General features: G+C 40.6%; 1 protein-coding gene across 1 annotated transcript; it reads left to right on the top strand.

The window, feature by feature from the left end:
- Positions 1-4,508: 4,508 nt before the first annotated feature.
- Positions 4,509-13,236, top strand: LOC311124259 (NLR family CARD domain-containing protein 3-like; the record flags this gene model as incomplete). The annotated part of the gene is made up of 8 exons (XM_084198430.1): positions 4,509-4,642; positions 5,548-5,664; positions 6,017-6,101; positions 6,231-6,452; positions 6,878-8,667; positions 8,933-9,106; positions 10,422-10,595; positions 13,047-13,236. Exons 1-8 carry the CDS (start codon positions 4,515-4,517, stop codon positions 13,234-13,236), a joined length of 2,880 nt encoding a protein of 959 aa, XP_084054556.1. The 5' UTR covers positions 4,509-4,514.
- Between the last annotated feature and the right edge of the window lie 1,375 nt (positions 13,237-14,611).

Here is a 14,611-nt window from a genome sequence, read left to right as displayed (position 1 = left end):
AGGGGTGTACTATGATGCAAGCTAGATATACTGGTTTTCTAAAGCTAGCTAGCTTCAGTTAGCTTCACATTCCAACTCAGGCCTCCTCCATAGGAATGTACAGAGCGCTAGTCATCAGGAAGGTGCTCTCAGCAGAACGGAAAGTATATAATGACTTGACAGTTTAATCATACAAAATGGACGTGGGCAAGTCAAGGGCGGCAGGTAGCTTAGTGGTTAAGAGCGTTGTGCCAGTAACCGAAAGGTCGCTGGTTCTAATCCCCGAGCCCACTAGGTGAAAAATCTGTCGATGTGCCCTTGAGCAAGGCACTTAACCCTAATTGCTCCTGTAAGTCGCTCTGGATAAGAGCGTCTGCTAAATGACCAATTATTTATTATTAAATTCAATCAGTGGAGGTTGCTGAGGGGAGACGGCTCATATTAATGATACCATTCCACCTATTCCGCTCCAGCCATTACCACAAGCCCGTCCTCCCCAATTAAGGTGCCACCAACCTCCTGTGAATTCAATACATCAATATTCATTCGTCATAGTTCTACATTTCACATTTCGTATGATAAATGTAATTGTATCATAGTTCTACTATAGTGTAGAGATCTGTGCAACTTCCGGCGTGAGTTTACTGTGAACACTGAGGCTGTACCCACTTTAAGTTACAGTTTTAACAGAGACCAAGTAGGCTATTTGATCATAATGTAAAAAAGGCCTCCAATAACATTTAACGTGGAAATAGCTGTTCTATCATTCAGCCTACAGTAGCAGCTAATGTGTGGTGTTCAATGTAAGCCTACATTCCATGAGACATTCCAAAAAACATGCAGAGCTTGACATTAACCTGTTTATCTACTTGTCCTTCACACAAGGAGGAGGTGACTGAAAATGTTGTTGTGTTTGATGCAAGAAACCACTTTACTAAATAAAATGCATCATTATTCCCATGTACTATGATGCAATTCCAACCAAGTAACCCAATTGGCGCCAATGGCTGTTTGCCTTTTTACAAGTGCAACCTGGGTTCACTTCCCTGTCCCGCTGTTTGCTACATTGGTGTCAGAAGTAGTATGGTGTCTGTGAGGACATCAGATTGCACGGCCCGGATGTGTGAGGGGTCTGAGTAGTCGAAGCACGAGACTTGCTTTTATAGGGGGCAGTGTGAGACAGGTTACAATTCCCATCGCAGCAATAGGGTTAACCTAGTTTTGGCCAGCGACCTGGGTTCACTGCCCTGCCCCGCTGTTTGCTACAATATTAATATCACAGGCTACCCGACGTCCGTTGAACAAAGAGACACAACAATATGAGTGAAAGGATTTTAGGATAATATCAGTTAGTGTTTATTTAGAGTTGTCTTCTGGGTTCAGCCTTCTAGCTGCCTTTATCAATTGGGTGAAATATAACAAATGACATGGTCTCAAAGTTTGGAGATAACCCGGCCCAGTTTAAATCACTATGACAACCATTTCATTATTTCCCCAGAGCAGCAAGGGAATCTAGAGACTCAACCTTTGCAGAATCAGAATCACCTTTATTCGCCAAGTACATTTGCATGTACATATGTAGGATCTTAATTTGAGTCAGTTTGCTACAGCAGGAAAATATTCCTGCAGCAACAGGAAATGTGAATTATAATTAATGGATATTTTTGTAGCGGTTGATACATTTTTAGTAAGGGAAACTCAAGTCTGCCATTTCTAAGTGGAAATTACAAACTTCAGAAGCCTTTTAAAACCTCAAATACACTACAAGTTTTACATTTAATGCGTTGAGGGAAAGTTATTCTGCAGTGGGGGGTGATCAAATTAAGATCCTACATCTGTACACATAATTCTACATGGTGATTTTTTACATTTTAGTCATTTAGCAGACGCTCTTATCCAGAGCGACTTACATACATTGCGAGTGCATACATTTTTATTTTTTATACTGGAATCGAACCCGCAACTCTGGCGTTGCAAATGCCATGCTCTACCAACTGAGCTACATCCCTGCCGGCCATTCCCACAATAATTAAAATGTCCTGTTGCTGCAGGATTATTTTCCTGCTGTAGCAAACTGGCTGAAATTAAGATCCTACATCTGTAGCAATACACCTCTCTTTGATGTACATGGCTATATCAGGATTGACTTTTGACCATTTGACATCTTTTATTTACTGTTGTTTAGGCTGGTTGAATGAGTCGCCTATAAAAGCTACTTCATCTGCAAGAGAACAGGCGGCTGCACCAGCGACTGTAAGAAGTTATGTGATTTCCTCATATGAACGTGAAAGTAAGTGTGTAGCCTACGCAGTTACACAATGGCTGTTGAAACTGTGGCACGTATTTCTCTGTAACATTAGAAGTAGGATAAATGTGTTGATATGTAGGAAAGACGGGCAGACTCTCGTAGGTCTAGGCTAAACTACAAACTATTATAAGGTTAGGTCGACGTCAGGCATTCAATAGTCAGAGTAGGTTTGAGCTATGATCACATATCATGCTGATCAACCTGATGGTCTCCGTTTGAAATGGTGTGTAAAATACCATGCCTAGGCTACAAGCTCTGTCCTGCTTCTGTTAGGTCTATAACGTTATGGGAACTGATCTGAACAGGTTTAGGCTGGTCATCTAGGATATGTAGGCTATAGCTGAGGTACAGACCTCCATCTGTATCAGGACTAGGCTCCTGCTACTGTTACTGTTATAACGTTATGGGAACTGATCTGAACAGGTTTAGGCTGGTCATCTAGGCTATAGCTGAGGTCAGTGGTGATTTTAGCATGTCAATCTTGGTGGGGCAAAACATAAATAAAGGGGGATGCATGCCAGCAAAGCCACTCCACAACACAACACTAAACAATACATTCATTGCACTATAACGGTGACAAACGGTGGCCACAAACTGTTAGGGCCTACATAAAGCAGAGTCCCAACAGCAGAGTCCCAACAGCAGAGTCCCAACAGCAGAGTCCCAACAGCAGAGTCCCAACAGCAGAGTCCCAACAGCAGAGTCCCAACAGCAGAGTCCCATCAGCAGAGTCCCAACAGCAGAGTCCCAACAGCAGAGTCCCAACAGCAGAGTCCCGACAGCAGAGTCCCAACAGCAGAGTCCCAACAGCAGAGTCCCAACAGCTGTCCTATCATGTCTCTTCATTATTTATCTTCATATGACAAGGATTAAAAAGGATTTGCCTGTAGATTGTCGACTTGATTCATGATGATGACTGCTGGCTAAGATTTTGAAAGTATGATGTTGACATGATCAGTCCAATCAAAGCTACTGTAGATATAATGTGATTTGATGTCATTTTATCTGTTGGCCAATGACCTTCTTGGATGGGCACTTCTAATGTAACTCTATGGCAGCACCCAGGGGGCTTGAATTTTCTAGCTCTACCCTTAGACTTGGCGGTGACGTAGTGTCCCCATGAGTGACAGAACACTGAGCCAATCACGGCGCAGCGCTCCGTATTTTCTTCTGGCTTGCCCCACCACCACAGAAAGCACTGAGCTAGGCTGAAACACCTGCATTTTGGAGCTGCCTTACTCAAGAAAACAAAAAAGAGACCATGCCTGTATGCGGCTATATTAACTCAATGATATATATATTTTTTTGCATTTTTTGCAAACTGATATGTGACACGTATTAATGCCAAAATAACATGCAAAACAGGAAAGGCCACCTGCCCTTAATGACGAGTCGCTGGTTGAGAGAATGCCAAGAGTGTGCAAAGCTGTCATCAAGGCAAAGGGTGGCTATTTGAAGAATCTCAAATATAAAATATATTTTGATTTGTTTAACACTTTTTTGGTTACTACATGATACCATATGTGTTATTTCATAGGTTTGATGTATTCACTATTATTCTATAATGTAGAAAATAGTAAAAATAAAGACGAGCCCTTGAATGAGTATGTGTTCTAAAACTTTTGACCGGTAATGTATATATTTTTTACATTGTTAGCAAACTGATATGTGACATGTATTAATGCCACAATAACATGCAAAACAGGAAAGTCCACCTGCCCTGAATGACGGGTCGCACTTGCTGAGGTATAGAACTTGATCTGCTTTACACAACAACAAAAAAACTGTTATACATTATAACCTAGCCTACTTTAAATAATATAAAATCTCTTAATTGTTGCAAAAAACCTTTCTGTATAGATCACTGATCCCCCCCAGATCAATCAAGCCCGTTTTAGCCCTTCTGTCTACATTCTCAGATACGTTTAGAAAAGAACAGATTCAAAAATAATAAATGGCCGACTTTTAATGAAAACAATTAAGTGCGTGACATGGCCATGGAGAAGAGATGTCACAACTACATGTTCATGTGATTGCATTAAATCACCTGACTGTTTTGATATGTCTGTTAGTAAATGTTTTGTAAGAGATAATTAATAAATGATAACAATTCACATTCAAGAATTACTGTGTTAACTACAACCAACATGTTGGATCTCTGTTTAGGGGTCAGTGGTCTAAAATGAGTCTCTCTGGGGAGAGAGAGGAGGGGGTCCCTGCCTCTAAAATGAGTCTCTCTGGGGAGAGAGAGGAGGGGGGCCCTGCCTCTAAAATTAGTCTCTCTGGGGAGAGAGAGGAGGGGGGCCCTGCCTCTAAAATGAGTCTCTCTGGGGAACATGACACCAAAGCTAAGAGGTGAGATGACAATTTTGTTTAAGAATTATTAAGAGTTTATTTCCTAAATGCTATTTCCACAATTTTTCACATGTGTTTTTTAATCAGAAATGGTTGCAAAATATGACATTTTCTAGTTCATTTTACCACTTACAACCATAAAATAACAATTTATAGCATAACAAACAATGAAACTGACATATACCAAAAACGCCATACATTTAGTTAACTATATATATTTTTAAAAAAAATATTTAGATGGGTGACATTATCTGCCACTGTAGATAAAGAAGAGCTCTACAGTAGGTGAATCAAAACATTCAAAGACCATTTTCTCAAAATTGAGGTTACAAGTTTATCATCTTTCAAAGCAGAATTTCTTTCCCATTGTTCCTCAACTGTAGTGTATGATATACCTTTTTCTAGCTGAGTCTCTACTTTTATCCAATGTAAAAAAAACACAATTTCTAATTTTGCTACATAAGATTGAAACGAGCCGGTCGGCCACATTTGACTGAGACAGATATATATTATTACTGTGTAAAATCTAGCAGTACTACTTATTTCTCAGAGAGTGAGGCAGATATTATTACTGTGTAAAACCTAGAAGTACTACTTATTTCTCTGAGAGTGAGGCAGATATATAGCATTGTGCAAAAAAACATGATTATTTGTCTCTCTGAAGTGAAACCATCAAGTGATAGATTTTAAACAAATACATGTCTGTCATTGAACAACCCCATGCCATGATTAGATAGTGAAAAAACACACCAATCTCTTTCATCATTTCTTTAAACAATGGAAGCTAATTTACCAACATTCCTGAAAATGGATATATAGCGTTTTGGAATGAAACTCTTCCTCTGTTTCCCCATCTGAGCTCAGAGTAGATGAGAGACGTAATGTTTATCTCTGTTGTGTTGAAGCCCAATCAAGCAGGAGAGACCAGCCTCCCCTGTACCCAGCTGTGTGTCCATGAAGAGTGACTGGTCTATGGAACTTCCTATAAAGTTTAGAGAGGGAGACTTTTCTAGTGAACAAAGGTAAGAAGAACTCATGGGTCATGGTCAGTGAGTTAAACAACACTGTCTCTGGTCATTTCTCCTCTCCCATTTTCCCATATATTTTGTTCTTTTCATAATCCATAGGCTAATCATTTTTTCCATTTTCATAGTCCTGAAACAATATTAAACTAACACAACATTCCCTCCCTGTGTGTGTGTGTGTGTGTGTGTGTGTGTGTGTGTGTGTGTGTGTGTGTGTGTGTGTGTGTGTGTGTGTGTGTGTGTGTGTGTGTGTGTGTGTGTGTGTGTGTGTGTGTGTGTGTGTGTGTGTGTGTGTGTGTGTGTGTGCACTCCCTGGATGAGGAAATGTAATCTCATGTTTTGTCCACAGAAACCAACAGGAGAGATCAGAGTCAGAGATTCTCTGTGGTCAGTCTTCCCAGAGTCATCAAACAGACCTGGCCTCCATATTCAGTGTATGTGGTCCTGTTATGTACATTTGTTTTTGTTTACCTCAAGTAAAGTTGATCTGTCAATCATTCATTAATGTGTTAATGAGAAAGCATTTAGTCTCTTGCTTAACTGATTTACTTGATTTATTTCAGTTGCTTGAAGAGAATATTATGACATTTATGAAGAACGAGCTGAAGATGTTCAAGAGGATTCTTAGTCCAGAACTCCCAGAAGGCTTTGAGAGTCAGAAGCAGGATAAGGAAGTGGTGGATGCTGAAGATGAGAAGCAGGAGAGCAGTGCCAGAGAGGGGGCTCTGAAGATCACACTGCACGTCCTGAGGAAAATGAACCAGAAGGAGCTTGCTGACACACTGGAGAAAAGTAAGAGCTGTCTGCCTCATGTTGAATCCTGTTTTAGAACAAACATTTAAAAGCTGTAGCTAAAGTACAGCTAAAGTAGCTGTGTAACTAAATGATATTGTAGCAGCCTTAACACAACACCTAGTGACCTCATCAAGTAGCATTAGGGATGTGTTGTGTGGATTCATTTAGAAAGAGAGAAGAGGAAAGACAACATTAATAATACCATCAATAAGAGAGAGAGAGAGAGAGAGAATATCAATAATTATATAATCATTCACACCAGTGTGTAATGCATTATGAAAACATTTACAGATTTATACAGACAGTTAAGAGAATAAATTTTTATAATTTAAACTTTATAACACAGTTTTACAAAACTGTAGGCATTAAATCAGACGTAATATTAATATCCTCTGTGTTATTTCTTCATTCAGATGAGCTTGCTGTGATTTGCCAACGTGAACTCAAATCTAATCTAAAGAAGAAGTTTCAATGTGTATTTGAGGGGATCGCTAAACAAGGAAACCCAACACTTCTCAATAAGATCTACACAGAGCTCTACATCACAGAGGGTGGAACAGGAGAGGTCAATAATGAACATGAGCTGAGACAGATTGAGACAACAACCAGGAAACAAGCCAGACCAGAGACTGCAGTCAAATGTAACGACATCTTCAAACCCTTAACTGGACAAGACAAACTTATCAGAACTGTGCTGACAAAGGGAGTCGCTGGCATTGGAAAAACAGTCTCTGTGCAGAAGTTCATTCTGGACTGGGCTGAAGGAAAAGCAAATCAGGATGTCCAATTTGTATTTTCATTCCCTTTTCGGGAGCTGAATTTGATGAACAGGGAAAAACACACTTTGATTGAACTTCTCAATCACTTCTCAAAGGAAACCACAGAATCAAGAATCTCAAACTACGACAAGTACAAAGTTCTGTTCATCTTTGATGGTCTGGATGAGTGCCGACTGCCCCTAGACTTCCAGAAGAACAAGATATGTTGTGACGTCACAGAGTCAACCTCAGTGGATGTTCTGCTGACAAATCTCATCAAGGGAAATCTGCTTCCCTCTGCTCTCCTCTGGATAACTACCCGACCTGCAGCAGCCAATCAGATCCCTTCAGGGTGTGTTGATCAGGTGACAGAGGTACGAGGGTTCAATGACCCACAGAAGGAGGAGTACTTCAAGAAGAGATTCAGTGATGAGGACATGGCCAGCAGAATCATCTCACACATAAAGAAATCAAGGAGCCTCCACATCATGTGCCACATTCCAGTCTTCTGTTGGATTTCTGCAACAGTCCTTGAACACATGCTGAAACATAAGAGAGAAGAGATGCCCAAGACTCTGACTGAGATGTACACACACCTTGTGGTGTTTCATACCAAACAGAAGAATGAAAAATATCTTGGGAAAGAAGAGACAGGTCCACACTGGAATAAAGAGAGCATTCTGGCACTGGGAAAACTGGCTTTTCAACAGCTTGTGAATGGCAATCTGATTTTCTATGAAGAAGACCTGAAAGAGGCTGGCATTGATGTCAATGAAGCCTCAGTGTACTCAGGATTGTGCACACAGCTCTTTAAAGAGGAATGTGGGCTGTACCAGGACAAGGTGTACTGCTTCGTGCATCTGAGCATTCAGGAGTTTCTGGCTTCTGTATATGTGTTCCTCTCATTCATCAACAACAATGAGAATCTGATGGCGGAACAGCAATCAACGTCCAGGAACTTTTCTGTGAGGATCAGACACAAGCGTAAAGTTACTGTCTACAAGAGTGCTGTCGATAAAGCCTTACAAAGTGAGACAGGAAACCTGGACCTGTTCCTCCGCTTCCTTCTGGGCCTCTCACTGGAGTCCAATCAGAAGCACTTACGAGGTCTACTGGCAAAGACAAGAAGCAGCTCACAGAGCCATGAAGAAACAGTCAAGTACATCAAGGAGAAGATCAGGGAGAATCCCTCTCCAGAGAGGTGTATCAATCTGTTCCACTGTCTGAACGAACTGAATGACCATTCTCTAGTGGTAGAGATCCAAAGATACCTGAGATCAGGAAGTCTCTCAGAAGCCAAACTGTCAACTGCACAGTGGTCAGCTCTGGTCTTTGTGTTGCTGACTTCAGAAAAGGAGCTGGATGTGTTTGACCTGAAGAAATACTCCAGATCAGAGGAAGGTCTTCTGAGGCTTCTGCCAGTGTTCAAAGCCTCCAGAGCTGCTCTGTGAGTACATAAAATGACATTTAAGTACTAATCATCAGGAAGAAATATTAAGTTTAGAGAAAAATATGTATTATTGAATAACATATTGAATCAATGCATTGATGTTCACATTTGTATAACAATATGACCATACAATTCTAGGAGACGGAAGATTAATCTATATGTTGTTTGGGAGAATAAACCAAATGCATCTGCCATTGTCCTTCTACACTACTGGTGTTAAATTAACAGTGTGTTTGTGAAATCATGATGATCTCTCTGTCAGGCTGTCAGGCTGTGGTGTCACAGAGGAAGGCTGTGCTTCTCTGGTCTCAGCTCTGAAGTCAAACCCCTCAAACCTGAGAGAGCTGGATCTGAGTAACAATGACCTGAAGGATACAGGAGTGAAGCTGCTCTCTGCTGGACTGGGGAATCCCCACTGTAAACTGGAGACTCTGAGGTCAGTATTCCTGTAGTTGGTCAACAAGTGAAAACTGTTCACCAGATCCTCATGTGTTTACCAGGCACACATAGTCCACACCATATGTGTTTGGACAGTGAAGCTTACAGTTTTACATTTGGTGCTATGCTCCAGCATTTTGGATTTGAGGTATAATGTTTCATATTAGGCGACAGTACAGAATGTCACCTTTTATTTGAGGATATTCATATATATTTTACCTTTTAGAAATGAAAGCACTTAATGTATCTAGTTCTCCCATTTGAAAAAGTATTTTATTATTTGGACAAATTAATTTAGTCCAAAGTTTAGTGTTTGGTCCAATATACTTTGCCTGCAGTGATTACATCAAGCTTGTGATTCTACAAACTTGTTGAATACATTTGCAGTTTGTCTTGGTTGTGTTTTAGATGATGTTTTTCCTAATAGAAACTGAATGGTGAATAATGTCCTGTCATTTTGGAGTCACTTCACTTGTATTGTCAGTAAGAATAGAAGATGTTCTGAACGCTTCTACATTCATGTGGATGCTACCATGATTATGAATAATCATGAATGAATCGTGAATGATGATGAATGAGAAAGTTACAGAGGAACAAGGATCATACCCCCGCTGTTATTGGTAATGGTGAGAGGTTAGCATGTTTTGTTGTAGCCTCTGTAACTTTCTCACTCATTATTATTCATGATTCATTCATGATTTTTCTTAATCATGGCAGTCACAGGCTTGATTTAGTCATTGCATGCAAAGAATATGGGACCAAATACTAAACTTTTGACTACTTTAATACACTATAAGTGAATTGGTCAGAATACTTATGACTTCTTGAAAAAGTGGGAGTAGATACATAAAGGGCTTTTTTTTTTCTAAATGGTGAAACAGATATGTATAAAAATACCCTCAAATAAAAGGTGACATTATATACTGTCACCTCATATGAAACATTTGATCTCAAATCCAAAATGTTGGAGTACAGAGACACATTTAAAATGTTAGCTTCACTGTCAAACTAGATATGGTGTGGACTGTATACTCAATACAATCTAAATCTGATACCTCACTGTCTGTCTTTTGACTGATACTGCTTTTTAAACTGCTCTGGTCAGTCTACTCAAATATTTGTACGATACATTTTTATATCTACAAGCAATACATTCATAACATGTCATTTCTAATAATGATACATTAATTTATGTTTAGATATGGCAGGTTTCAGGACACTGATGTATCTTAATATGTAGAAAGAATTTACTGCCACTATTTTCACCACCAAAGAATAGCAGTGTGGTTTTAATATGATTTGACTCTTTACAGGCTGTCAGGCTGTCTAGTCACAGAGGAAGGCTGTGCTTCTCTGGTCTCAGCTCTGAAGTCAAACCCCTCACACCTGAGAGAGCTGGATCTGAGTAACAATGACCTGAAGGATTCAGGAGTGAAGCTGCTCTCTGCTGGACTGAGGAATCCCCACTGTAAACTGGAGACTCTGAGGTCAGTATTCCTGTAGTTGGTCAACAAGTGATAACTGTTCACCAGATCCACATGTGTTTACCAGGCGCACATAGTCCACACCATATGGGTTTGGACAGTGAAGTTTACAGTTTTACATTTGGTACTATGCTCCACCATTTTGGATTTGAGATAGAATTTTTCATATTAGGCAACAGTACAGAATGTCGTCTTTTATTTAAAGGTATTCATACATATCTTTTTTACTGTTTAGTTATGAAAGCACTTTACGTATCTAGTTCTCCCATTTGAAAAAGTTGTAATAATTTGGACATATTCACTTATATTTTATTAAAGTAGTCATAAGTTTAGTATTTGGTCCCATATTCCTTACCTGCAGTGATTACATCAAGCTTGTGATTCTACAAACTTGTTGAATACATTTGCAGTTTGTCTTGGTTGTGTTTTGGATGATGTTTTCCCCAATAGAAACTGAATGGTGAATAATGTCCTGTCATTTTGGAGTCACTTCACTTGTATTGCCAGTAAGAATAGAATATGTTTCTGAACACTTCTACATTAATGTGGATGCTACCATGATTCAGAATGATCCACCTGGCTACCACTACCCCGGCCACCAGCTCTGCACCCTCAGCTGCAACTTGCCCATGCCACCCCCCCCCCCCGCTTCTCTTTCACACAAATTCAGACAGCTGGTATTCTGAAAGAGCTGAAAAATCTGGACCCCTACAAATCAGCTGGGCTAGACAATCTGGACCCTTTCTTTCTAAAATTATCCGCCGAAATTGTCGCAACCCCTATTACTAGCCTGTTCAACCTCTCTTTCGTAACGTCTGAGATACCCAGAGATTGGAAAGCTGCCACGGTCATCCCCCTCTTCAAAGGGGGTGACACTCTAGATCCAAACTGTTACAGACCTATATCCATCCTGCCCTGCCTTTCGAAAGTATTTGAAAGCCAAGTTAACAAACAGATCACTGACCATTTCGAATCCCACCGTACCTTCTCCGCTATGCAATCCGGTTTCCGAGCTGGTCATGGGTGCACCTCAGCCACGCTCAAGGTCCTAAACGATATTATAACCGCTATCAATAAAAGACAGTACTGCGCAGCCGTCTTCATAGACCTGGCCAAGGCTTTCGACTTTGTCAACCACCGCATTCTTATTGGCAGACTAAATAGCCTTGGTTTCTCAAATGACTGCCTCGACTGGTTCACCAACTACTTCTCAGATAGAGTTCAATGTGTCAAATCGGAGGGCCTGTTGTCTGGACCTCTGGCAGTCTCTATGGGGGTTCCACAGGGTTAAATTCTCTGGCCGACTCTATTCTCTGTGTATATCAATGATGTAGTCATAAGTTTAGTATTTGGTCCCATATTCCCTACCCACAGTGATTACATCAAGCTTGTGATTCTACAAACTTGTTGAATGCATTTGCAGTTTGTTTTGGTTGTGTTTTGGATTATATTTTTCCTAATAGAAACTGAATGGTGAATAATGTCCTGTCATTTTGGAGTCACTTCACTTGTATTGTAAGTAAGAATAGAAGATGTTTCTGAACACTTCTACATTCATGTGGATGCTACCATGATTATGAATAATCATGAATTAATCGTGAATGATGATGAATGAGAAAGTTACAGAGGAACAAGGATCATACCCCCTCTGTTATTGGTAATGGTGAGAGGTTAGCATGTTTTGTTGTAGCCTCTGTAACTTTCTCACTCATTATTGTTCATGATTCATTCATGATTTTTCTTAATCATGGCATCATTAGGATTAATTCAGTAGTGTTTAGAAACCTGTTATCTACTCACTTAGACAGAAGATTACTCCAGTCATCATCCACCATTCAGTTACTATCGGGCAAAACATAACCCAAAACACATCCAAAACAAACTACAAATGCAACCAATGAGTTTGGGATCAAATACTAAACTTTTGACTACTTTTATACACTATAAGTGAATTGGTCAGAATACTTATGACTTCTACAAATGGGGGACTAGATACATAAAGTGCTTTCATTTCTAAATATTGAAACAGATATGTATTAAAATACACTCAAATAAAAGGTTACATTATATACTGTCACCTCATATGAAACATTTGATCTCAAATCCAAAATGTTGGAGCATAGAGCCATATTTAAAATGTTAGCTTCACTGTCAAAATAGATATGGTGTGGACTGTATACTCAATACAATCTAAATCTGATACCTCACTGTCTGTCTTTTGACTGATACTGCTTTTAAAACTGCTCTGGTCAGTCTACTCAAATATTTGTACTATACATTTTTCTATCTACAAGCAATAGTATGATAATTTCTAATAATGATACATTATTTTATGAATAGATATGGCAGGTTTCAGGACACTGATGTATCTGAATATGTTGAAAAAATATACTGCCACTATTTTCACCACCAAAGAATAGCAGTGTGGTTTTAATATGATTTGACTCTTTGCAGGCTGTCAGGCTGTCTAGTCACAGAGGAAGGCTGTGCTTCTCTGGTCTCAGCTCTGAAGTCAAACCCCTTACACCGGAGAGAGCTGGATCTGAGTAACAATGACCTGAAGGATTCAGGAGTGAAGCTGCTCTCTGCTGGACTGGGGAATCCCCACTGTAAACTGGAGACTCTGAGGTCAGTATTCCTGTAGTTGGTCAACAACTGATAACTTGTTCACCAGATCCACATGTTTTTGCCAGGCACACATAGTCCACACCATATGTGTTTGGACAGTGAAGCTTACAGTTTTACATTTGGTGCTATGCTCCAGCATTTTGGATTTGAGATAGAATGTTTCATATTAGGCAACAGTACAGAATGTCACCTTTTATTTGAGGTTAATGGTGAGAGGTTAGCATGTTTTGTTGTAGCCTCTGTAACTTTCTCACTCATTATTGTTCATGATTCATTCATGATTTTTCTTTATCATGGCATCATCAGGATTAATTTAGTAGTGTTTAGAAACCTGTTATCTACTCACTTAGACAGAAGATTACTCCAGTCATCATCCACCATTCAGTTACTATTGGACAAAACATAACCCAAAACAAACTGCAAATGCAACCAATGAGTTTGGGATCAAATACTGTTACGCTATGGTTCAACCCAGCACTCAGAGAAACAAACACGACTAAGGGAGTGGAGGAAACAAAAATTATTTTAATAAAAGTTCAATTTGTCTTAGTCCAAAAAACAACTGAAGAAAAGGAACAGAGTGGGCTAGTCGGCTCTGGAGGAAGGAGAGGCTGAGGCAGGCAGGCAGGCAGGCAGGCAGGCAGGCACGAAGGCAGGCAGGCAGGGAGGTATGTCTGAACTGAAGACAAAACAAACGACAGGTTAAGGAGAGTAAAAAGCCAGGCTGAAGACTAAGAGAATATACTTCACTGGTGAGCCAAGTTACCGCTCTAGTAAGAACAACGATCTGGCGCCGGTGGAGGGCCATGCCCAGGAATAAGTAGTGCAGGTTGATGAGAGAATAGGATGCAGCTGCGTAGGCAGGAATCACTGGAAACAACCCGCAGCTGCACAGGAGAGGCAGATCCTCAGCACGCCCCCCGATCCACTCCAGCCACACCCACATAATGGGGACAAACACACATACAGATACAACAGACAAAGAGGGGACAAAACAAGGAGGAAAGGAAACAGAAAAGGGAGAGACAAGCTGCCCACATAACAGTACCCCCCCCTCAATGGTCGCCACCTGGCGACCCACCAGGCCTGTCAGGGTTGTCGTGATGGAAGTCCGTGATCAGCTGAGGATCCAACACAAAACGCTTAGGGACCCAAGACCTCTCCTCTGGTCCATAACCTTCCCAATCGACTAGGTATTGGAGACCCCTACCCCGCCTCCGAGAGTCCAGGAGCCTACTGACGGTGTAGGCCGGATGGTCGTCAATGAGGCGAACAGGTGGAGGTGGATCTGCCGGCGGACACAAAAGGCTGGAGGACACAGGTTTCAGTTGGGAGACGTGAAAAGTAGGGTGTATCTTCATGGCTGACGGCAACTTCAAACGAACCGCAGC

This window comes from Coregonus lavaretus (genome assembly GCF_964263955.1).
Source record: "Coregonus lavaretus genome assembly, contig: HAP1_SCAFFOLD_1898, whole genome shotgun sequence".
NCBI classification, from domain to species: domain Eukaryota; kingdom Metazoa; phylum Chordata; class Actinopteri; order Salmoniformes; family Salmonidae; genus Coregonus; species Coregonus lavaretus.
This window is presented reverse-complemented; position numbering and strand designations above follow the sequence as displayed.